Source organism: Pongo abelii, chromosome 8 (assembly GCF_028885655.2).
Source record: "Pongo abelii isolate AG06213 chromosome 8, NHGRI_mPonAbe1-v2.0_pri, whole genome shotgun sequence".
Lineage (NCBI taxonomy): Eukaryota > Metazoa > Chordata > Mammalia > Primates > Hominidae > Pongo > Pongo abelii.
Window position 1 is genome coordinate 98,948,724 of NC_071993.2, and position 25,368 is coordinate 98,974,091.

At 38.4% G+C, this 25,368-nt stretch overlaps 1 protein-coding gene across 23 annotated transcripts in view; it reads right to left on the reverse strand.

The window, feature by feature from the left end:
* Positions 1-25,368, reverse strand: part of CPEB3 (cytoplasmic polyadenylation element binding protein 3) — a 240,203-nt gene that overhangs the window by 121,443 nt on the left and 93,392 nt on the right. For 11 of the 23 annotated variants that reach the window (XM_054522629.2, XM_054522627.2, XM_054522628.2 and 8 more), the window contains exons 3-4: positions 20,800-20,959; positions 9,357-9,413 (exon numbers count right to left, since the gene is read on the reverse strand). In XM_054522629.2, coding sequence (XP_054378604.1) covers positions 9,357-9,413; positions 20,800-20,959 — 217 coding nt within the window. Of the gene's footprint in view, positions 1-9,356; positions 9,414-12,609; positions 14,575-20,799; positions 20,960-25,368 lie in introns of those variants that run through there. The other 12 variants (XM_054522630.2, XM_024253686.3, XM_054522632.2 and 9 more) reach the window with 4 other exon arrangements.

The following is a 25,368-nucleotide window of genomic DNA, read 5'->3' on the forward strand; positions in this document are numbered from 1 at the left end:
AAAGACTAACATTTGTTTGGTGTGTACTTCTTTTTTTTTCCCAGAGAGAGTCTCACTCTGTTGCCCAGGCTGGACTGCAGTGGTGTGATCTCGGCTCACTGCAACCTCCTCCTCCTGGGTTCAAGCGATTCTCCTGCCTCAGCCTCCCAAGTAGCTGGGATTACAGGAACGCACCACCATGCCTGACTAAGTTTTGTATTTTTACTAGAGATGGGGTTTCACCATGGTGGCCAGGCTGGTCTTGAACTCCTGACCTCAGGTGATCCACCCGTCTCGGCCTCCCAAAGTGCTGGGAAGTACAGGCGTGAGCCACCGCACCCAGCCTTGGTGTGTATTTCTTGCCAGATATGGTATTAGGAGCACTACACACTTAATCTTACCATTTGTAAAGAGAGGTTAAAGTGTCCGTTTAAAATAAAAGACACAGGATCGGTGCAGTAGCTCACATTTGTAATCACAGCACTTTGAGAGGCCAAGGCAGGAGGATCTTATGAGCCTAGGAGTTCAAAACCAGCCTAGGCAATATAACAAGACCCTGTCTCTACAAAAAATTTAAAAAAATAAAAAATAAAAGACACAGGTAACTTGCCACAAGGTCACATGGCAAATAAGTGATGGATTTGGGGTTTAAACTCAGATCTGTCTGCCTCCCTACCTCAAACTGCACTGTTTCTACTATATTCAGCTGAAAAAACAAGACAACAACAACAAAAAAACCACAAAACTTTATTCATATAACAAAAGTGTATGTGTGTGGAGGGTAATGAAGAAAAGAAGGCATTTAAAATTCCTGTTGCTATTGAGGGAGACTATGTTCTGAAAGTAACACTGAACATGTGTGGAAGTATACTGACTCTCCACAATCAATAAAGTATCATTTATTTAATTGTTATAAAGGAGTTAAATGAAACCCAAGTTATCTTTTGGGAAAATCCAAAAGAGTAAAAATCACACTGGATTAGGAACTGGTTGGCAGAATAATCTGTGTGTCTAAACCTTATACAGCTATTTGCTGGCTGTATGACATTAGCAACATGCTGACATGCAATTTACCCATGTAACAAACCTGCATATGTGCCCCCTGAACCTAAAAGTTGAAAGGGGGAAAAAAAAACTGCATTTCAGTTTCACACACTACTTTATCATATGGCCATGTTTTGTCCGGATAAGAGAATAGTCCTGGGGTAAAGTCGGTGCTCAAGAAAAGTGGATTTTTTTTCCATGTTCTGGAAAAACCATAGTAAGCATTACAAAAGCACAGAGGTCTGTGAGACCACTTCGTAAACTGTTCATTGCTAGATCTATATGTGTTATAACCATCTTTCAAAAGGAAGAATTAAAGCACATCTTTTAGGAAGAAATTAAGGTGGACTGGATATTCTCTAAGACTGTTAGACTGTGCTTTTCACAGTCACACTGAGATGTTTTCCCACTCCTCCTTCCCTTCTTCTGATCACCCATATTGAGTGCCTATTCAACAGGCCAGGCATTATACTTCAAGCCAGGGACCAAATGTGAATAAAAGCTAGTCTCTGCCCTCTTGAAGCATACACATTAAAGAAAAACACCAACATTAAATAGTTAATTACAAGTGGGGTGAATGCTGTAAATGTGAAGTCCAGTTTCCACTGACTATACAAGTGGAGAAAACAGGGAAGTCCACTGGGAAAAGTAAGTAAATTTTCAGTTTTCTGTATCTTCCTTATTTGGTTAGAACTACCCAATACTGTCACTTTAGACACATTCACAAATACAAAGAACTTCTTCCAAAATGCAATAAAGTCAGTCAAGAACACTTCAGACTTCACTTATTGACAATATTCAATATCAGGCCATGTAAACTAGGTTTACCATTCTATTTTTCAGGAAAAGAGAATTTACTAAGCATTCAGAGCATAAACAAGGTGACAAATAATAATAATAGAAAAACTATTTTCCCAAAGACACCGAATTTGCATGTTTATGTTAAGGTAGTAAATAATAATAATAATAATGTAACCACTCTTAACAATTAAGTATCTAAAGCAAAAGGTACCACCCTCAACCAGGAGGCAAGAGGCTCTGCTCCTAGCTCCATATCACCCTGGCCAATTCCTACAGCCTTTTGAATCTCAGCTTTCCAATCTGTAAAATGAGAAAGTCAAAACAAAACAATCTCTTAGGTCCCTTACCACATTCATGTGCAGCATCCAACTAGAATGGTTTGAAATTTCACTACTTGGAAGTCATGGAACATTACTTATCCTTCTAATTTTTTCATTTTTAAATTAGCCATCCTTTACAACATATTCATAGCACAACCATATATTAGTTTTATTTCTAAACCTGTTCAGATAGAAATCTGTTCAGACAGAAACAAAGTCTGAATCTTATCTTCAAAAAGTTAAAAATTCTCAGACAAAATGTCTTTAATCGGAGAATCTCAAGATAACTCCTTTACTATACTTTTTTATGCTACCAAGAAATTATTTACTTATATCCACTCACAGTGAACAGAAACAATGTGTTCTTCAAATTTTGGAAAATTCCATTTGGAATTCTAGCAAAGCTGGCTCTATTCCCATTCTGGCATCATGTGCTCAGCTCCCTCTCTGCCACTTCCTCTCAGCTGAGCCTCTCCCCAAGGAGTTCACTCCCAGCAGAGGATAAAAGGGAGGGGGAAGAGGAGGCTCTGCAGCCACACAGGAGTCTCTGCCCAACACAAATGTTCATGTCAATGCCCTTTCACATTGCCTCTTTTGATTCAACAAATGCAATGGCAGCCCTCAGTTCAAATAGAAATATAAGCAAAACCTTCTAAAATGTTTTCAAGGCATTAATAAGAGGAAAATGTAGAAAACAGAATAACCTAAAGTTCCAAGTTTCTTGGTGTATCAGCTATGTATACATTGTTTGACAATCAATGACCTCAGAGCTTCTAAAGAGGTGAGTGTCTTTTTTTGGCTTAAGATATCAAAATGTTTATATATCAATTCATGAGATACAGAAAAAGAAGAAAGATATCAAAAGTTTAAGTCTTCAAACTACTTAGGTTTTATTCTAGGAATCTTAAATTTTGCAAAGTTACAAACTTTGATAAGGAAGAGTGAGGGTAAACAATCATCTTTCCTTGTCAGAGGGGAAGTGGTACTTCAGAATTCTTATTTATCTCCTTATAACTTGTAACAGACTCTAATTACAACATCAAAGATCTCAGAAAAGGAATGGCAGGAAAACTTTTAATTTAAACAATATTGAATCTCTGTTACATTACAAAGCTACGATCTTCAAAAAAAAAAAATTAACTCTCTGGAAGTATCTTCTCTGAGTAACACTATGCTTCCTACTTTCCAAATGTAGAAGTAATAATACCTTATTTGTACGTGTGCCTTACTTCATCTGAATCTTACAAAAACAATGAGGTAGAGTAAATATCCTAACTGCCCACTTACAGGTTTTCAAGCAAAGGCTTAAGAAGATTCAGAAACTTGCTCAACTAGATGCCATCATTACACATGACTTCTTCTCCAAGATCTAAGCCCTCAATTTTGTCCTCTGAAAAAAGAAGACAATGTTACTACAAAAATTCCTTTCTTGAAGTTGTGGTATTTTGTCACAATAGATTAGTTTACATTTTCCAAAATTTTATATTAACAGGATCATCTAGTATGTGTTCTTTTGTTAGCTTTTTAACTTAGCATAATTATTTTGACAGTCATTTATGTTGCTGCATGTAGTAATAGTTCATTCCTATTTATTTGCCAAGTAGTATTCCATTGTATGGATGTACCACAATTTGTTTATCCACAATGCTGCTTTGAATATTTGCACATATGTCTTTGTGTGGACATACATTTTCATTTTTTCTCTTGGGTAAATTCCCAGGAGAACTCCTGCATCATATGATAGTTGTATGTTTAACTTTGCAAGAAACTGTCAAATTGTTTTCCAAAGTGGCTGTATCATTTTATTAATACATTCCAAACAGCAGCGTGTGACACTTTTTAAAGTGCCAACATCACAAGATATTTAACAACTGAGAAAGGCCAGTAGGATTCAAAGACAGTGCATGTTTGCATGTTCCAAAGTCAAGTAATAGAAAGTATTTCATCCAGAGAAAAAGATTCACACAAAAACAAATGGAACCACATCTCAATATAGCTATGCTAGCTTATGTGATGACTTACAGGTGTGCTGTCTTCAGTTCCATCAGGAAAGCACCTATCTAAACGTGGCCGGGCGTGGTGGCTCACAGCTGTAATCCTAGCACTTTGGGAGGCTGTGGCAGGCAGATTGCCTGAGCTCAGGAGTTCGAGAACAGCCTGGGCAACATGGCAAAACCCCATCTCTACTAAAAATACAAAAAATTAGCCAATCACGGTGGCGTGTGCCTGTAGTCCCAGCTACTCGGGAGGCAGATTCAGGAGAATCGCTTGAGCCCAAGAGGCAGAGGTTGCAATGAGCTGAGATTACACCACTGTACTCCAGCCTTGGCGACAGAGTGAGATTCTGTCTCCAAATAAGTAAATAAATGTAACCAAATGACTTACAGGTGTGCTGTCTTAAATTCTATCAGGAAAGCATCTACCTAAATGTAACCAATGTGAGATAAACTTATATTTTGGAAACTAATATGTAAAGAAAGAAAGATCTTTAAAGGTAATAATAAGGCTGTTGCAAACATTCACAATAGCAGCTCATATGAGCATTATCTACAAATCAGGCACTATGCTAAGCTTTATAAAAATATATATATAACCACTTTACTGATTGCTATCTCCATTTTACAGGTGAAGAAATCAGAGGGAAAGAGGAGTTAAGAATGTGGCCTCAAGGCCATATAGCTTGTAAAGGGGGAATGGGATCTACCTAACTCCAGATGATGCCTTTGGCTTTGCTAATTCATTGCTGCATCTTCAAGTTTCACATGCCTTCCAGCCTGCTTCGAAGACATCTTCCTAGAACTGAATGATACTATTCCTTAAGAAACACTACTCCCAGTTTCTGCTTTTGTACCTATCAAGCAACTTTCCGATATTTATCTGTTTTCCCAAGCCCATTTTCTACTTGGAAAAAGAAGAACTGACCAGTCAAATGGAGGAAAGACCAGGCATGCTGATTTTGAACATTAATTTGAACATAAATTTGGTTTATGTGATGAATCATGGAGGCACCAGTATCCTTTTCTAAGGATCAACGTAATAGAGGAAACATCACCAAGTTAGGCATCAATCCTGCACAAGACCACGAATGCTAAACTAACTCTACACCTAAAACAAACTTGTCAAACCTGCATCCCGCAAGCCACATGTGGCCCAAGACAGCTTTGAAAGCGGCCCAAACAAATTTGTAAACTTTCTTAAAACATTATGAGATTTTTTTTTTAAGCTCACCAGCTATCATTAGTGTTAGTGTATTTTATCTGTGGCCCAGGACAATATTCTTCCAATGTGGCCCAGGGAAGCCACAAGGTTGGACATCCCTGACCTAGAATGTAAAAAAGAAAAAGAAAAAGGAAACACAAGCTACTATCAGTATTAGAAAAATACGGATGGTAGAACTACTACTACATATGTAGCTAGAAGAACTCTTAGCAGCCTCCTTCTCCAATGGGAAAAATTAAAATACATTATGCAAACGTCGAGTGTTTTTGTTTAAAAGTAAGGAAGATTAAAATAAAATGGGCAGAATTATTAAACAGTTAGAAAAAATATATTACCTGATTAAGTAGAAGGGGTATATTGCCTCAGAACTAACTTTATTTTGGAAATATTGGACAAGTGGCAGGTCTTACTGATGGATTGGAGTTTCTCCCCCTACCTCCCCTTCTATATTCTGTAATACTTGAGGACCTAATATTTTGAGAAAGGCCAAAATTTGGAATGTGGCTCTTGGGTTCCTCCATAAAGGCTGGCCTGCCAATTCTTACTATTAATAGATTCATGGTCTTGAACAGGAAAAATCAGTAGACTCTTTGGTTTACACAAACCTTGCCAATTTTTCCACACCCTAAATGTCTGAAGGTTTACTGGTAACTCCCATTTGTCTTCCATAGTGGTCTCCTATCTTTCTCTTCCAAGCTTCATTTTCTGTCTTCTAGATGATGTCAGCAGTGGTGATTCTCAGAGGAAGGTATAACTGGAGGGCATGCACTAGGAACACCAAAAAATGGGAACTTGGCCAATTCAAAGCTGGAAAGTAGTACTGAGAAGAATGTATATTATGACATCTATCTTTCCCATAAAGTCAGGAGAACTGAGGCCATATCTTTAGGAGACAGGTTTTGGTGAGGTCAAGAAAGTAAAAAAAAGGAAGATTTTTTGGGAAACATAATGAATGGTAGCTTTCCACAGAGACCTAGGAAGCACAAATTTCACATAGCAAAAAAGGGTAAGAAAGAAAGAACTACAACTGACTAGCATTTTCTTTTTTAAAAAAATTTAAACTCTCAATTTGCTATACTTTTCTTAGCCAATCCCTTCTTTTCTGAAAATACAGCTCAACTTTAACCTAGTCCCTTCAATAATCACAATTCTGAATTAACAATGTTTCAGGATTTGTTACTTCTTCTCAATTATTCCTTTTTTTTTTTTTAGATGGAGTCTCACTCTGTCACCCAGGCTGGAGTGCAGTGGCGTGATCTCGGCTCACTGCAACCTCTGCCTCCTGGGTTCAAGCGATTCTCCTGCCTCAGCCTCCTGAGCAGCTGGGATCACAGGCATGCGCCACCACACCCAGCTGATTTTTGTATTTTTAGTAGAGACGGGGTTTCTCCATGTTGGCCAGGCTGGTCTTGAACTCCTGACCTCAAGTGATCTTCCTACCTCGGCCTCTCAAAGTGCTAAGATTACAGGTGTGAGGCACCGCGCCCAGCGATCTCAATTATTCCTACATGAAGGTTGACAGAAAGGAAGAAGGATAGACCAGTCACGGACAAAAAGTGTTAGGGCAACAAACGGTAGGCATAAAAAGAAAGACCAGGTGTGGTGGTTCACACCTTTAATCCCAGCACTTTGGGAAGTCGAGGTGGGAGGACTGCTTGAGGCAAGGAGTTCAAGACCAGCCTGGGCAACATAGCAACACTTTATCTCTACAAAATATAAAAAATAAATACATATTTAAAAAAAGAAGACAAAAATAATAGATAGGTGTGTGTTTGTGCATATGCTACATATGTAAGTCACCAGATGGGCTGGGATCAACCGTACAAAAAGGAAAACAAGGTTTATCACAGCAAATTTGTCAAAGCTGGCAGGTCCCACAAGTACCTACTTACGGAGGATATTTTTGTTCTGATCATCTCAAGCTGGAGTCAACTTTGAAAGAAAACTGATGGTAGGTAATGTAAACATCAAACTCTGGTTGTTTGTATGGTTAATTTTAAGGAGACAACAAGGTTCTTCGACCTTGGGCAGCAACCACAGAGACATTCAAAGATTGATGCACTCTGATACCTGTTGCAACTATGTGTAACTCATCAACATTTGTTATAGATATCAGCAAAATGGCCCTTTTGGTACTTAAAAAAAATTACAGAATAACAGTATCTTCATGCTGAAAACAATCATTAAGATTACCTAATCAGCCCCCTTCTCTCAAGGATTGGAGAAATTGAAGCTAAAAGGGGGATTGCACAACATGAACAAAATGGAAAGAGCATAAATGAAATCTTGGATTTAAAAGCAGAGAATTAAAGAAAATCAAACCAAAGAGAATAAAAAGCTTTTAAAAAGAAAAATGTCTTTTAACTCCATTTTTTTCCCACAAAAAATCACAAACTATATCCTCTCCCTCTTGCAGAAGAGGATTCACATCATGTCAATTAGGTCTTTTCTGAGATACACACTCATTCCTTCAGGCAGACACACTACCATACTGTTCTTTTCTTTTACATTCAACTTTAAATCCCATAATCTAACTGAAGTCTTTTCACAATTAATTATTGCTCAAATTCAGCAAGTTAAGCATGTTTATTAATTCCCATCGCACTAGAAAAAAAGTTAGAGGCAGCATAATCTAAATTTAAAGTGACCTTTCATTTAGAAGTTAGAAAATTAGAGGTAGATACTTTGGAATTCTTATTATCTCTAAGACCACCCCCCTAACCCTGTCAAAAGGCAGGGATACTAGCAATCTAGAAAAAAATATGCATGGAGAAGCTTAGGACCTGCATCATCAAGCACTGCCAGTGGTTCTCAGCAGTACTCATTGGTTGCATGTCAGAACCAAGGAGATGTGAAATATATATTTTAGAGATAACCTAAAACTTGTTCTAAAGAACTCCAATGACATTCAACATGCCTACTCAAGCAAGAGGGAAAGAAATAATATTGTACACAACCCTAGATTTATCCAGTATGTCTCCCATGTGTATTGAGAGTCAGCTTGTATATCTGGGAAGATGAGAGGGGACAATCTGATATCACTCATTTACTAGAGGAGAAAACTTAAATGCTAAAAGATTCAATGGCTTATATAGGTCCTTCTGAAAATGAACAATTTCCATTTAGAGACTGTTCTTCTGCAGAGGTATCTGATCCATTGACACTAGGAAGGAGAGCTGACGCCACCCAGATTATTTCTTCTGGTGTTAATTAATATAATGACTTTCCGGTTAGTAAGTTTTTGCTGCTTTAGAACTTGATCCAACAATTATACTGACAAAACTGTTTCAAACCTGTAAAGCTGCTGACACATATACCATGCAAATTCCATTAATGGGAGACCCCTGGATGTCCAGCTTGAAATACCTGGCTATCTACCACAATGAAAAAATTCTGAGTTATGTATAAATAAGTTGATTTATTCATTCACATTACATTCTCTACCCCACTTCCTCTCTCCCTTCACCTACCTCCTTCATTCCTCCAACCCAATGGTATAGAGCAGGAGTTGGCAAACATTTTCGGTAAAGGGTCAGAGGGTAAATAGTTTGGCCTTTGTGGGCTCTGCCTTTGTAGCACAAAAGTAGCCACAGACAATCCATAAATGAATGGGTGTGGCTATATTCCAATAAAACTTCATTTACAAAAACAGATCCAGCTTGCAGAGCTATAGTTTGCCAACCCTGGTTTGAAGCAGCAATTTTCAAACTTTAGCCTGAATCACAATCACACACAGGCTTGTTAAAATACAGACCTCTGGGCCTCATCCTTAAGTTTCTGATTCAATAGCCCTGTCATGGGGCCTGAGATTTTAATAAGCTCCCAAGCAATGCTGATGGTCCAGGGACCACACTTAGAGAACCACTAGTACTGAACAATGGTCTATACTTCTTTCAGCGGAAGGTTAAAATGTAACCAACAATCAAGAATATAGAAACGACATGCTGCAAACTTGACTGCTAATTTAATAGAATATTTCATATGAAGACTTACTGTTAAGTGCCATAATATTATCTGTTCCTGGATGATGGAAATTTATCCCCATGCGTCCTAAAAAATAAAATAATTTTAAGCAAAAAGAAGGCTTAATGTAATCATTTCAAACACATCTTAAAATATAAACATTACAAAAATCTAAAACAGATTAATCTATAACAATGCTACCAAAGGCCAAAGCAGTTACAACAGTTTTAAAAATTAAGTCATAAAACATACACATGAAAAGTCTTAAAACAAAGCCAAAGTTTCAACAACAAATAAATAAAACAAAACAAAAAAAGAAGCTTCTGTTACAATAGTCTGAAATTTAACACATCTCCTGCATTCCAATTTAAACATGCCAACTCCTTGGATTAAGCATTTTATTTAAACAACCATTTATACTGTCCTTCCATTCAAGCAGCAAAAAAAAAAAAAAAAAAGATTGAAACAAGTATATAAATTTGAAGCTTAGAGAGAATAAAAAGAGAGGTTTCATAGTGGCTCAAAAATGCAATATAATAATCAGAATGGCAACCAGAAGGAAGATGGTAAAATTCATAAAAGAGACAGAATGGGGGAAAATGATTGGCCTAAAAATATAGGATTCTGGTGGCTCTCCCTAACACTAACTAGTGATATGACCTTGAATACAATGGTAATCTCCACATGTTCATCCTTAAGTCTATAACAGGAGCAAACGTCTGCTGACATGACTGGCTTCCTGTTTCTGTATGCCTCTGAGTTAAGCATCGTTTTTACATTTAGAAAGGCCTGTAAACACAACCAAACCAAAAATAAAACAAAGTACAATATGTGACAGAGACCATGTGGCCTGTAAAGCTTAAAATATTTACTCTTTAGCACTTCATAAAGTTTGCCAACCCCTGGTCTATAAGATGTTAAGTCAGAAACAGATGCTTCAACTAATGGCCCCTAGGGGCAAGAATGGAAGATGCAGACATTTTTGTTATTTTTTTTTTCATTAATTATTTGGGACAAGGAGGTAGATGTACCAAAAGGAAAATTAGAGAGAGTCTTATATGGAAAAAAAAAATGTACTTAGAAAGCTTTCTTGATCAAATTCCTTCAACAAAATAGTTATTGAAACAATGCTTTTGTGTAAAGCTAATATCTATAAACTTGGCTCTGCAAGGTTTTAATGTTCAATTATGTCAAGGGTTATCATGAAATTCTCAAAAAATGTTAATCTTATTTCACTACCATTGTTTAAATAAATGTCAACAGTATTTTGGCGAGAAAGTATACAGAAAAAGCTGGAGATAAGGTTAAAATGATTGATTTTTACAACATACACAGTTTTATATTACATAATTGCAAAAGAGTCAGTCATCATTTGATGGTAAACTCCGTTACAGGGGACTGGAGGCAAATAGCATTATTAAGTTCTTTTTGCCCAAAAGGAAAGCATCACAGTAGACAAAGCAGGGCATTTGCCTTAAATAAAAAGGGAGAATCATGAATTCCTAAACAAATGAAGTTTTTGCCTAGACAGGACCATCCTGATTTCTTATCGCTCCCCAGGCTACGATAATTTGTAAAAGGTCATTTCATATTAAGAGGTAGGGAAGGCCAGGCGCAGTGGTTCATGCCTATAATCCCAGCACTTTGAGAAGCCGAGGAGGGCAGATCATCTGAGGTCATGAGTTAGAGACCAGCCTGGCCAACATGGTGAAACCCCATCTCTACTAAAAATACAAAAATTAGCTGGGTGTGGTGGTGGGTGCCCATAATCCCAGCTACTTGGGAGGCTGAGGCAGGAGAATCACTTGAACTTGGAATTTGGAGGTTGCAGTGAGCCAAGATCGTGCCACTGTACTCCAGCCAGGGTGACAGAGCAAGATTCCGTCTCAAAAAAAAAGAGGCAGGGAAAAACAAAACCCCTCGCAAGTGAAGCATCACTTGTATTGGTGTGTATGTATGTATTGAATGAGAAAATCTTAAATACATCCATAAATAAGAAAATCCACTAGAATTTGATGGATTCTGATAAAACTGTTCTAACTTTATCATGAAGCATTATAGAGCTTTCAATGAAAATTTTTAGTTTTTATTGTTTCAAACCTTATTAGGAGAAAAATGTTTCATCTCTCTCTAGTTTTGCAGAGACAATTTTGCTAGCATTTGTAATATAGTAAAATTATTTTCTTAGATTAGATCATGTTTTCTATTAAAAAGCCATATGAGTAAAATCTAAAAGAATCATCTATTTTTTATAGATTTCATAAACCTTTTCATATTTACTAGAAGCTAATTATTAGGAATTTCAAAAACTACCCCATTGTTAAAAGATACATGTACTGTATCTATATATAATTGTTCTATGTGCCTTACGTTTTTTCAGTTCCTAAGTCATTTTAGAGTCCCTGAAAATTATAGTCGGCAACAAGTGTTATCTCCTACCACCACCTTGATCAGAACCTATAATAGGAAAAACTGTCACCAGAACAAGGCTTTGACTCAGTAGGGAGAAAGTATATTCTCATTTCAACTAGCTATCTCAATGTTCTCGCCATCATTTTTGGATAATCAAGACCTTATTTGGATTAATTATCACAAAATATTAATATCTATGAAAACTATACGTGATTTACTCTAAACCAGCTTTCATCCTTTTCTGGGGTATTCAAATATAACAATAATTAGCCAGTCACTGGAAAGTCTACCTAAAAGCCCATCAAGACTTCAAAATCACTGCCCATCAGAACTTAAGGAAATCGCATATATGGAGGATCTTTTCAAACTTTAACCAAGGAATATTTAGAGGAGGGTGTGCTGTCTAAAAAGTTAGCAATACTCCCTAAATATTCCTAGAATAATAATAAACGGTTATCAAGGAAATCATGCAAACCTGAACTTAGCTGATCCTTATTTGACTCCTTTTCTTTCCTGTGTCTACCATTTATGGTAAAGAATTATGTAGTTTACAACCACTATATCAAATAAAGTTTTTACATATTCCTATAACTACTTAGTTTCCCAAATGTAAAGGGGTACCCTTTTTGTCCTCCAGAAGTTAAACATACCTACATGGATCCTTTTTGACCCTTTCCATGAGCTCCTAGAACTTTTCAGCTTGGAAAGATGAAACTGAAAGGAAGCTTGGTAGTTTTCAAATTATTATTCTCTATCTTACACTGATTACTTCCAACCTAAACTTTCTTATGATGCAGTAAAACAAGAGCCTTAGGCAGTGTTTTGCAGATTGAAGGTATCACTAATTGGTGAAAAGTAGAACACTTTTTACCTTTCCTGGTATTCTCTCTAATTCTTTGACCTCTTTGACTTCAACAGGTCTCTGGATGAAAGTGAGCAACAAAAGATTTTATAAGAAACTCCAGGCTGGGCACCGTGGCTCATGCCTGTAATCTCAACACTTTGGGAGGCCGAGGCAGTTGGATCACGAGGTCAAGAGATGGAGACCATCCTGGCCAACATGGTGAAATCCCATCTCTACTAAAAATACAAAAAAATTAGCTGGGTGTGGTGGCATGAACCTGTAGTCCCCGCTACTTGGGAGGCTAAGGCAGGAGAATCGCTTGAACCTGGGAGGTGGAGGTTGCAGTGAACTGAGATCGTGTCACAGCACCCCAGCCTGGAGATAGAGCAAGACTCTGTCTCAAAAAGAAAAGAAAAGAAACTCTGGGTCAAGAAGGTCATATCCATCAGAATCAATTACCTAAATATAATCTAATTTTTCCCCCAACTAATAATGTAATTTTTTAAAGTAAAATCATTCACAGCATCTTTAAGCTAGTTTCTTTACCTCTTCCAAAAGTAATTTTTAGATTATAAAATGAAATATATTTTCATTGGAGAAAAATCACATAATATAAAAAAATGGAGAAAACAAGCTCACCAAGGATAAGCACTGTTAACATTTTGATTTACAGTCTTCCACGTTAGGGAGTGTATATGTGTAAAGGTTTCTTTTCTAAAATTGAAATTATTTCATAATTTTTAACTTAATATATTGTATATCTTAAGTTTTACAGTTATTAAGGAATTTTGGAGGAAAATAAAATATATAACAGCAAAAGAAAAACTGATTCCAAATTCAGAAGAGGTCATTTCTTTTTCCTTCCTTTTGTCCAACAAATACTGCTGTTTAATCAGCTGTGAAAATAGAATCAAGTGTGTGACATCTGGTGATTTTTGTATAATGTAGTCTGGTGCTGCCAGCGTGACATTTTGTCACCTGTCCATGGTCTGCTATTTTTAAATTGTTCTTGTCAGCTAGCTATCTTTTAAGTATAGTGTAAAATATAAGGTTTCAAAAACTGGAAGGCATACTTGGTTTTACTGAGTTAAATGATGCTGTGGAAATCCGAGACTGTGTCCCACTTTCCCCACTGCACAGGATCTGATAAATAGGGGTGAGAGAGGATGAAGGGAGAGGTTGGAGAATAAGGTTACATACGGTTATTCGTTCTGTTAAAATCACAGTCTCATAAGCTCAATTCACATTCATATTTAAAACACTAGTTATAAAAAAAAAACTACTTCTATCATGATTCAAAGTTTCAGAATCCAACTAAACTCATGCTTTTATGAGTCCAAAATAAAAACTGAAATTTGCATTAATTCATAATTGATTACGAAAGTCATCTCTTTACTTCTACAATATGTTATGAGATAGGGAACAACTGCTGTACCTTCCTCTAATCACTCCCTTTGCTCGAAAAAGGCAAGTACTTCAGAAAGCTTCATGTAACAGAATGTTAGTGCCACATTTCAGAAAGACTTACAGGTAAAATGCATATTCTACTGGGTTTTATTTCCCACTAACTTTCTCTATAAAGTTAGAGAGACATTCCTTTAGAAAAGTATCTTAAAAATGTAATACTGTGATATGTAAAAATATAGTAAACTTTTTTAAATCTGTTTTAAGGAAATGATAAAACTTTGATACTATAATATTCTAAATATGTTCCAAATAACCAATAATCAAAACCTGTGACCTTAGACCTGAGGTCAAATCCTAGTTTATTCACATACTAGTAGTGGGTAATTTTTGGCAAGTTGTTAAATATTTTGTGCCTCTGTTTCCTCATTTAATAAAGACTGTACTCGAGAACAATTAAATCACAATTCCCGGCCTGGCGTGCACTGGTTCACACCTGTAATCCAAGCACTTTGGGAGGCAGAGGCAGGCAGATCGCTTGAGCTCAGGAGTTAGAGACCAGCCTAAGCAACATGGCAAAACCCCGTCTCTACAAAAAAAAAAAAAAAAAAAAAAAAAACCAAAAAAAAAAAAATTACGTGGGTATGGTGGCATGCACCTACAGTTCCAGCTACTCACGAGGCTGAGGTGGAAGGAGAGCTTGAGCCCGGGAGGTGAAGACTGCAGTGAGCTGAGATCGCATCACTGCATTCCAGCCTGGGTTACACAGCGAGACCCTGTCTCAAAATAATAATCATCATCATCATCTTTATCTTTTAAAAATCAGGTGATTTTTTTTTTTTTTTTTTTTTAAGATGGAGTCTCGCTCTGTCACCCAGGCTGGAATGCAGTGGCACAATCTTGGCTCAGAGCAAGCTCCACCTCGTGGGTTCAAGCAATTCTCCTGCCTCAGCCTCCTGAGTAGCTGGGATTACAGGCGCCTGCCACCACATCTGGCTAATTTTCGTATTTTTAGTAGAGGCAGGGTTTCACCATGTAGGCCAGGCTGGTCTTGAAGTCCTGACCTCAAGTGATCTGCCCACCTCAGCCTCCCAAAGTGCTGGGATTATAGGCGTGAGCCACCATGCCTGGCCGCTAAAAACTCAGGTAATTTAAATGCTATGCTTAAAGGATGATTACACAAATTAATGGGAGGGTACTTATACAAATCACTCAGTTTCTACTTACTGTCTCTGCCCCCAAGAATGTACAAAACAAGAACCATCACTTCTTGCTGACTTAGTACCTGCCCCTTTAACAGTTTGTGTAATCTGCTAACTTTCAAACAAGATAAACAGATATGGGCTATCAAGGGAAATAACACAAAAATAGAACTGAGCAATAATTCAAGCCACAGAAGTAAATAAAGAGACAGTATATTTTTCTGGAACAAACAAGCAAATAAAATGTAATGAAGGCATATTTTTCTAAAATAAGAGGACCTCAAAATTCCATAAGAGGGGACAAATTTTGTGAAAGGCTCTACAATACTAAATTTAAATTGTGATGAATAAAGAAAAATGCCTCTATAACACCAAAGGGGTGGCATTATCTCTTCCATTTTAACACCAAAGGGGTGGCATTATCTGCTTTAAAGCACTATTACTGAAAGATAAGCTATTTTTCTCTAGACACTCTCAGCATACTTTTGAAAAGCAAAGCTTTCAATATCAGTTCTCAACTGACACCTGTTCTTTTCATTTTTCAAATCTCAGTTCCATGAATAGTGAGGGAAGAGAAAATTCAAATACATAAAAATGTTTTACTAGGCACGAACCCCAAATAGTCAGCCAGGCCTATTTTTCTGCTGCAAGAGGGAAATTGCATGGGATGAAGAAAAAGTAACTCCTCCCTGTTTTTGCCAAGATGCCTGCTATACTGGGCTTCCCCAGTTAGGGTATACGATCTTACTTCTCTGCTCAATGTGCTATAGTTGGTATTTCCTTATTATCCTTCTAGAGTTGGGAGAATATGATTAATCAAACCTGACCTGATGACCATGAGTTTTCAGAGTGGTTCCATAGGAGCTTAGTGAACCTGCATCATAGATAGAAAGTCAAGCAACAGCTATAAAGAAGACAATAGGGATGAATCTTTTTCATTATCTCTTACCCCACCTCTCTCAATACCATTAATCCCCTTAATCCTCACAGTTATGAAAAGAGTTGCATTTTCCTTCAATCCACTAGAAATGAGAACAGAGAACAATTGCTCCCTCCTACTACATCTGCCAACCCAAGGATTTCTGTACTTAGAAAAAGAAATAAGAAACAGGGCCAGGGCCAGTGGCTCATGCCTATAATCTTAGCACTTTGGGAGGCTGAGGTGGAAGGATTGCTTGAGCTCAGGAGTTCAAGACCAGCCTAGGCAACATGGTGAAACCCTGTCTCTACAGCAAACAGAAAAAATCAGCCAGGCATGGTGCCTGGTACTAGAGAGTACCAGCTACTTAGGGAGCTGAGGCAGGAAGATTGCTTGAGCCTGGGAAGTCAAGGCTGCAGTGAGCCAAGATTGTGCTACTGCACTCCAGCCTGGGTGAAAGAGCAAGAACCTGTCTCAAAAATAAATAAATAAATAAAATAAGAAACAGCTGTCATTAGAGCATTATTCTCTTCAAAAGCCTCCTTTCTCATCTCTGAGGCATTGTCTCAAATGAAAGGAAAAGTATATGTAAGACATAGTAAAAAAAACCCAAAAAAACCCCAGGAGATTATTACTTTATTCTGTTACAGCCAAGCACGTAGTTTGGGATCTTTAAAAAGTAATAAATAAATAAATAAATAAATAAATAAATAAATAAATTAGTCCGGCTGGGCGCAGTGGCTCATGCCTGTAATCCCAGCACTTTGGGAGGCTAAGCCTGGCAGATTACAAGGTCAGGAGTTCCAGACCAGCCTGGCCAACATGGTGAAACCCCGTCTCTATTAAAAAATACAAAAATTAGCCGGGTGTGATGGCACATGCCTGTAATCCTAGCTACTCAGGAGGCTGAGGCAGGAGAATTGCTTGAACCAGGGAGGCGGAGGTTGCAATGAGCTGAGATCCCACCACTGCACTCCAGCCTGGGCGACAGAGCGAGACTCTGTCTCAGAAAAAAAATAAATAAAAAATAAATTAGTCTAATTTTTGTTTAAATATGCATTCTGTGATCTGATTAATGCTATAGAAGATATTTTTCAGTGTGCTGTGAAGAAAGTTCAATTCAGCTTTTCTTCTATATAATTTTTATCATGGGGGATGAAATAGAGAAACTTTTAAAATTTCCTACAAATATTTTCAAAGCTGGTCAACTGAATACATGAGCAAAAAACTATTAAAGCTTATTTACTTTACTAAAACCGAAGTCTCAGTATCTCCTAAACTTCCTATTCTGTTATCTCCCACGCTAATCCTTTTTTACCCTGAATCAAGAGGATAGTTGAATAAAGGGATTTTTTACTGAATGCATTTCTAAGATGAAATATTATTGTGAACATATTTTTGCCATGTTCTTCAAGCACATCTTAAAGTATTAGATATCCTATTTTATCATTTTTTTTTACATCAATCAGATATACAATTGGAAAACCAAAATAACCGAAAAATTATTTTCCTTTCTCCTTTAAGTGGCTTTGAAAATGGTAAGACATTTATCCTTCAATAATCACCACTTATGAAAAATATAAAATTTTGACAACTTGTACCTGAAAAATTTCAACATTTAGCTGCAGTCTAGTTGGAAAGAAGTCAATACTGTAAGGATACCATACTACTTCCAGCAAAAAATTGTGGATAACATTTGAGCAGTTTCTAGTGCCAGGGACTTTATTTGATCTTCGCACTCACTCTATGAAGTAAGGAATTTATTTTAACAATAAGAACACTGAGGCTTTGAAGAGATTAATTTATCCAGATTAACAGGCAGCCAGAGGCAGAGACAGAATTCACACCCAGGTTACACTGACTGCAAAGTCAGAAAGACTGAGTTGAAATTTCATCTCCTATCTGGAAGGATGTTAATAAAAATAATAACCTTTGTTACCTCTAGGTAGAGAGTCTCTAGTGATTTTTTTTATTTTTATTTTTTTGAGACAGAGTCTCTTGCTCTGTCGCCAGGCTGCAGTACAGTGGCACAATCTCGGTCACTGCAACCTCCGACTCCCTGGTTCAAGCAATCGCCACTCCCTGCCTCTAGTGATTTTTTTTTTCCTTTTCACTTTCCTTTTCGTCCTTTTACATACTATTTGGATTTCTTATAATGAGTAAAACTGTATTTTTTTCTGAAAAACAAAGGAAATTAAGCTCTAGGGAAAAAAAACACCAAAACAAACAAACATACAAAAACCAGTTACTCTGGGGCCAGGCAGGGTGGCACAGGCCTGTAATCCCAGCACTTCAGGAGGCCAAGGCAGGCAATCGCCTGAGATCAGAAGTTCGAGACCAGCCTGGCCAACATGGTGACACCCCGTCTCTACTAAAAATACAAAAATTAGCTGGTAGTGGTGGCAGATGCCTGTAATCCCAGCTGCTCAGGAGGCTGAGGCAGGAGAATCACTTGAATCTGGGAGGCAGAGGTTGCAGTGAGCCGACATCACGCCACTGCACTCCAGCCTGTATGACAAGAGCAAGACTTTGTCTCAAAAAAACCAACAAACAAAATCCAGTTACCCTGTACTTGAGTTTTGAGACCCTCAAAACAGTTTTCCCCATGTTCAAGTGGGAGTAAAGGATATTGAAAGTAGGAGGAGGCTGGGCGCAGTGGCTCACACCTGTAATCTCAGCACTTTGGGAGGCCGAGGCAGGTGGATCACCTGAGGTCAGGAGTTCGAGACCAGCCTGACCAACATGGAGAAACTCCGTCTCTACTAAAAATACAAAATTAGCTAGGTGTAGTGGCACATGCCTGTAATCCCAGCTACTCAGGAAGCTGAGGCAGGAGAATCGCTTGAACCCAGGAGGCAAACGTTGCAGTAAGCCGAGATCATGCCATTGCACTCCAGCCTGGGCAACAAGAGTGAAACTCCATCTCAAAAAAAAAAAAAAAAAGGAGGAAAAACCAGATAGTAGAGGGAAGTGCTTCTGAACAGACTCATACAGACGCCACATGGCAGGTCCTCTAGTCTACCATCCTTCTCTTAAAGCTCAATCCACCTAAATGTTTATCTCTTTTGACCCAAAGACTCTCACTATTAATTTACCTTAAGGAAAAGCTATGTGCAAGAACTCATCCATGGCAGCATTACCTAATAATGGAGGAAAAACTGGAAACAACCTAACAGTCTAAAGTCAAGGCCTAGCAATAAATTACAAAGATCTGATAGAAGCATGGATAATGCTTATCATATAAGAATTAGACAAAGAATACACCATCACAATCGTTCTTTTATTTTTTAGTTACCTTTTTGTTCTTATAATTTTCTCCACTTTTTAAAGTCAAAAACATTTTTAAATATTTTCCTTAAAATGCAGTATCAGCCAGGTGCGATGGCACTCCCAGCACTTCGGGAGGCCGAGGTAGGCAGATCACTAGAGGTCAGGAGTCTGAGAACAGCCTGGCCAACATGGTGAAATCCCATCTCTATTAAAAATACAAAAACCAGCAGGGCGAGGTGGCGGGCACCTGTAAGCCCAGCTACTTGGAAGGCTGAGGCAGAATAATCATTTGAACCTAGGAGGAGGAAGTTTCAGTGAGTCAAGATTGTGCCACTGCACTCCACTATCTCAAAAAAATAAAAAATAAATAAATAAATAAATAAATGAAAAATAAATTCGCTTTCCCCAAAAACCCCTTGTTTTCTTTATAACCTATTGACTACTTTCTTTTCGCTGGAAAATGAGGAAAGCAGAAGAAAATCATGAGTGTGACAAGAAAATGATGAAAGAGATTTCTGGTGTGGCTTGAGGAAATGAGCATCAGGTGTTCACAGTCATTCACACTATAATATGGGAATTTCTCACAATTTTGAAAGACATAATGGTTCATACAAGATGGGCATCCCCATGGCTACCTCTTCACAGTTTTCGGAAATTTAGATCTTAACCCAAGTATAATGGATATTTCCATAGGTAATTTGCATTACAGTATTTTTAAATATCATAAGGTCTCTAAAAAGTCCTATAACCCATAAAAAGAACTATCTGTAATTATGAATTAAACACCAACACTATCCTGAATTTACAGAGGCTGTAAAAACAGGAAGTCCTAATATTGCTAACTTTGAGACTTTTTGCCTTATATTTAACCCAAAACATTTATATACTTTAAGATATTTTTCTTGTGATTTGGCCTCAGAGACTGCAAAGGGTCACTAGCTGCCCCTAAGCCTGTGTGGTGATACTTCCTATACTAGGAAGGTGATTATGCTTTAATAAAGTAGAAGTCCTTTATATGCAGTTTTCTGAAGCAATTTTTGGAGACTGCTTTACGAACTCTCACAGCTCCTTGCAGTATATATACATGGACTTAAATGAATTATCCAGGTTCAGCTGAGGATTCCAAATGCACAAAGCCCAGAAAACCTGGCTGCTGGTCTCATGCTATTAACTCATAATGTGACTAACCTCAGCTACCCAATTCATGCTCCTGCCAGACATGACTGATAACAATCCACCTTGATTATTATAGGTAGCTGAACCCAGGTTAAAAAAAATCAACTTTAAATACATTCCACAATGCTTTACAGAAGCAAAACAAAAACAAGCAAACAAAAAACAAACCAGAAAAATCAAAATTATTAAAAAGCTGATTTTTGCTTAAAACACCAAGCAAGAAATGGACATATGAATATTCCTAACCTGCAAAATGATTCCTCCACATTATATCAGCGAAACTCATTGGTGGGCCACTGGGAGGGTAGTGTTTACCTTTCAGAGGCTCATGATCAGTCCTTATCATATCCATTAAGGAGTTCTCCAACGAGTGCAAGTTAAAAGTATCATAGGGCCTACTCCGGTCCTAAAAATAAAAACAAAAACAAGACAATACATAAAATTACTTCATAAAATTAACACCATATCATTTGCTTCCTGCTGTGGATTGATGACATGAATGAAAGTTACAGAGAGCCCCAACAGCATACAGTCCTTCTTTTTATTTGTTTATTTATTTATTTACTTTGTAGAGATGGGGTCTGGCTATGTTTCCCGGGCTGGTCTCGAATGTCTAGGCTCAAGCAATCCTCTTGCCTTGGCCTACCAAAGTGCTGGGATTACAGACATGAGCTACTGCGCTGATCCTGCTCTTTTCATTAAGAATAATGACTTGTCACACCTGTAATCCCAGCACTTTGGGAGGCCAAGGTGGGCAGATCATTTGAGGTCAGGAGTTCAAGACCAGCCTGGTCAACAGGGTGGAACCTCGCTTCTACTAAAAATACAAAAATTAGTCAGGTATGGTGGTGTGCACCTGTAATCCCAGCTACTTGGGAGGCTGAGGCAGGAGAATCACTTGAACCTGGAAGGCAGAGGTTGCAGTGAGCTGAGGTCACGCCACTGCACTCCAGCCTGGATGACAGAGCAAGACTCCATCTCAAAAAAAAAAAGAATAATGACTTGGCAACATTAAGTTTGATACAAGTCTCCATAATTAATTAAATTGCATCATTTTCCCTAATATTCTATAATGTAATGTAATTCAGAGTGACTTTCTCGCAAACGAACTAAAATAGTAAATTTAAAAGGAAGAGTCAAGTTAATTGGTTTTGCTCTCTACCCTCCACCCAATAACCTTATTGTCAAATGAACAGAGATGTTTCCCCCTTAGAGAAAGACCACAATTTTTTTTTTTTTTGAGACAAGGTCTTGCTTTGTTGCCCAGGTTGAGGTACAGTGGTGCAATCGTGGCTCACTTCAGTCCCGACCTCCTGAGCTCAAGCAATCCTCCCACCTCAGCCTCCCTAGTAGCTAGGACACGTGCCACCATGCCCAGCTAATTTAAAAAAAAAAAAATTTTTTAAGAGATGGGGTCTCACTATGTTGCCCAGGCTGGTCTGGAATTCCTGAGTGCAAACGATAAAGACCACAATTAAGAACTCAAATGGAATCATTTTCCTGAAAAACTAAAGGGTGACTATAATTTCAATGAAAATCTATTGGATACGTTTAACATTTCTTTTTTTTTTTTTTTGAGACGGAGTGTGGCTCTGTGGCCCAGGCTGGAGTGCAGTGGCGCAATCTCGGCTCACTGTAAGCTCCGCCTCCCGGGTTCACGCCATTCTCCTGCCTCAGCCTTCCGAGAAGCTAGGACTACAGGCACCCGCCACCATGCCCGGCAAATTTTTTGTATTTTTAGTAGAGACAGGGTTTCACCGTGTTAGACAGGATGATCTTGATCTCCTGACCTCGTGATCCACCGGCCTCGGCCTCCCAAAGTACAGGGATTACAGGCGTGAGCCACCGCGCCCGGCCTACCTTTTCTGACCAGTAAGTTACATATACTGGACACACTTTTTAAAAATAAAAATGTGGCCAGGCGCAGTGGCTCACACCTGTAATCCCAGTACTTTGGGAGGCCGAGGTAGGCAGATCATGAGGTCAGGAGACTGAGACCATCCTAGCCAACTTGGTGAAAGCCTGTCTCTACTAAAAATACAAAAATTAGCTGGGCGTGCTGGTGCGTGCCTGTAATCCCAGCTACTCAGGAGGCTGAGGCAGCGAATCGCTTGGACCCGGGAGGCAGAGGTTGCCGTGAGCGGAGATCACGCCACTGCACTCCAGCCTGGCGACATAGCAAGACTCCATCTCAAAATATAAAAATAAAAATGTGTTCTAAGTTGTATTCATGAAGATAATGGCAAAAAGAAAAAAAAAAATTTAATGTGCCCAAAGTACGAAAATTACCTTTTGAAAAGCACTCACACGAAGAAACCTTAACCCAAAGGAGTATTTAAGATGTTAGATTCAAAAACATTTTCAAACTAGAACTCTAACACAAACTAAGTAAAGAAAAAAGTATTATTTCACCACATTTCACTCAAGCCTTCAGGAAACTATTACCTACAAACTCTTCTTAGTACTCTGAGCCTCAAGGGAAACACAGCTCATGTTCTAAGTTAATACTAAAGAGCCGGTCGCGGTGGCTGACGCCTGTAATCCCAACACTTTGGGAGGCCGAGGCGGGCAGATCACGAGGTCAAGAGATCGAGACCATCCTGGCTAACACGGTGAAACCCCGTCTCTACTAAAAAATATACAAAAAATTAGCCGGTCATGGTGGCGGGCGCCTGTAGTCCCAACTACTAGGGAGGCTAAGGCAGGAGAATGGCATGAACCTGGGAGGAGGAGCTTGCAGTGAGCCGAGATCGCGCCACTGCACTCCAACCTGGGCGACAGAGCGAGACTGTCTCAAAAACAAAACAAAACAAAACCACACACACACACACACACACACACACACACAAACCACAAAAAAACGAAGTTAATACTAAAGAACAGATCAAGTTTGCTTTGGTTAAGAAAAGCAAGATAAGCATACATCTCAACAACCAAACCAAGTCAAACTACAGTGATGACAGATTATTTTCAGAGTCTTGAGCAGTCTTTTCCAGCTTTGCACTTGATCATTTATCCTCTTCTATGGACAACACTCACCCATTACCTATCTCTCCCCTTGGATAGGAAAGAGACATGGAATATTTTCTTTGGTTCTCTACTTTGGTCTCTATACAATCTAAGAAGGTCTTTTCTTTTAGATCTAAGTCTTCCTGCAGATCATTTGTTTTGCTTTGGGTTCAAGTTATTAGTGGAAACTCTAAGGAGTAAAGCTGAATTTCCAGAAATGCAGGCTTATCTGTACCCATAAGAGGTGTCTATCATATACTTTGTCCAAAAAAAAGCCAGAGGTAAAGAAGTATGCTGATGAGGAGGCAAAATGATAACCTATTTCTGGCACTAACAATCCCAAAATGAATTATCTAGGAGCCCTCTATCACATCCACACTTCTAACTAGAACTCTGAAGACATGAGAGTGTTTCAGAATAGACTGACATGGTAAGGGAACTATAAGAAAAGGCTTTGAAGGCATTCAAGAATCTTTCCAGACAGGACAGTTTATTTTTTCATTTAGTTATTGATAATCCCTCAAGGTAGATAACAATATACCCATTTCACACATGAAGAAGGCAAGGTTCAGAGAAGATTCAACAGCCCTCAATGCCAAAACCTAAGGAGTATAAAAATCTGGCCAAAGAAATTATTTAAATCCATGGTTACTTCTATAGAAAAACAGCACTGTAACTAATTGCATATTACAATGTTTTAATGTAACAGTGAGTTCCTATCACAAATGGATATCAGACATTAGATGACTACCTGTCAGGAAAATTAAACAGGGATTTTGGGAGGAGGGATTCATGTAACTAAATTGAAATGGTTCCCAAACCTGTCAGACTGTCAAAAATCACATGTAGAGCCGATTAAAACACAGATTCCTGGGTTCCAGCTCAAATCTACTTAATCATAATTTAAAACAAAACAAATTCTATAACTGGCTAAAGCCACTAAATTGGACGATTCAAGTTAAAACCTTTACACCCATGATTCTGTTCAGTAAAATTAGACAGTAAAGTGAGGGCAGGGACTAGTGTGAGCAGCAGGCAATAAACAAGCCTGGCTACCTTGCAGAGGGTCTTCTGATTTACTGAGTATTAGAGAAGCAGTTGGTGGCCTAGTTTTTAAAGCACAGATTTTAAAATCAAAATCTAATTTTCAAATTTTGGCTCTCCCACTTACTGGCATGTCACTTTGAATATGTGTCTAAGCCTTGGTTATCTTCATCTATAAAATGGGATAATTTTCCAGGTGCAGTGGCTCAAGCCTGTAATCCCAGCACTTCAGGAGGTCAGGACGGGTGGATCACGAGGTCAGGAGATCGAGACCATCCTGGCTAACATAGTGAAACCCTGTCTCTACTAAAAATACAAAAAATCAGCCAGGCATGGTGGCACGCGCCTGTAGTCCCAACTACTCGGGAGGCTGAGACAGAAGAATCGCTTGAACTAGGGAGGCGGAGGTTGCAGGGAGCCGAGCTCATGCCACTACACTCAGCCTGGGTGACAGAGCGAGACTCCGTCTCAAAAAAAAAAAAGAAAAAAAATTAGCCAGGCATGGTGGCAGGTGCCTGTAATCCCAGCTACTTCAGAGGCTGAGGCAAGAGAATCACTTGAACCTGGGAGGTGGAGGTTGCAGTGAGCCTAGATCACACCACTGCACTACAGCCTGGGCAACAGAGTGAGACCCTGTCTCAAAAAAAAAAAGGGTGGGGGATAATTCTCTCTTCATGATTTCTTCAGTACTAAATACAGAACATACAGGCATTTGTACCACAGTGGCTACCATAATATTAGGGAGAACACAAAAAGATTTCT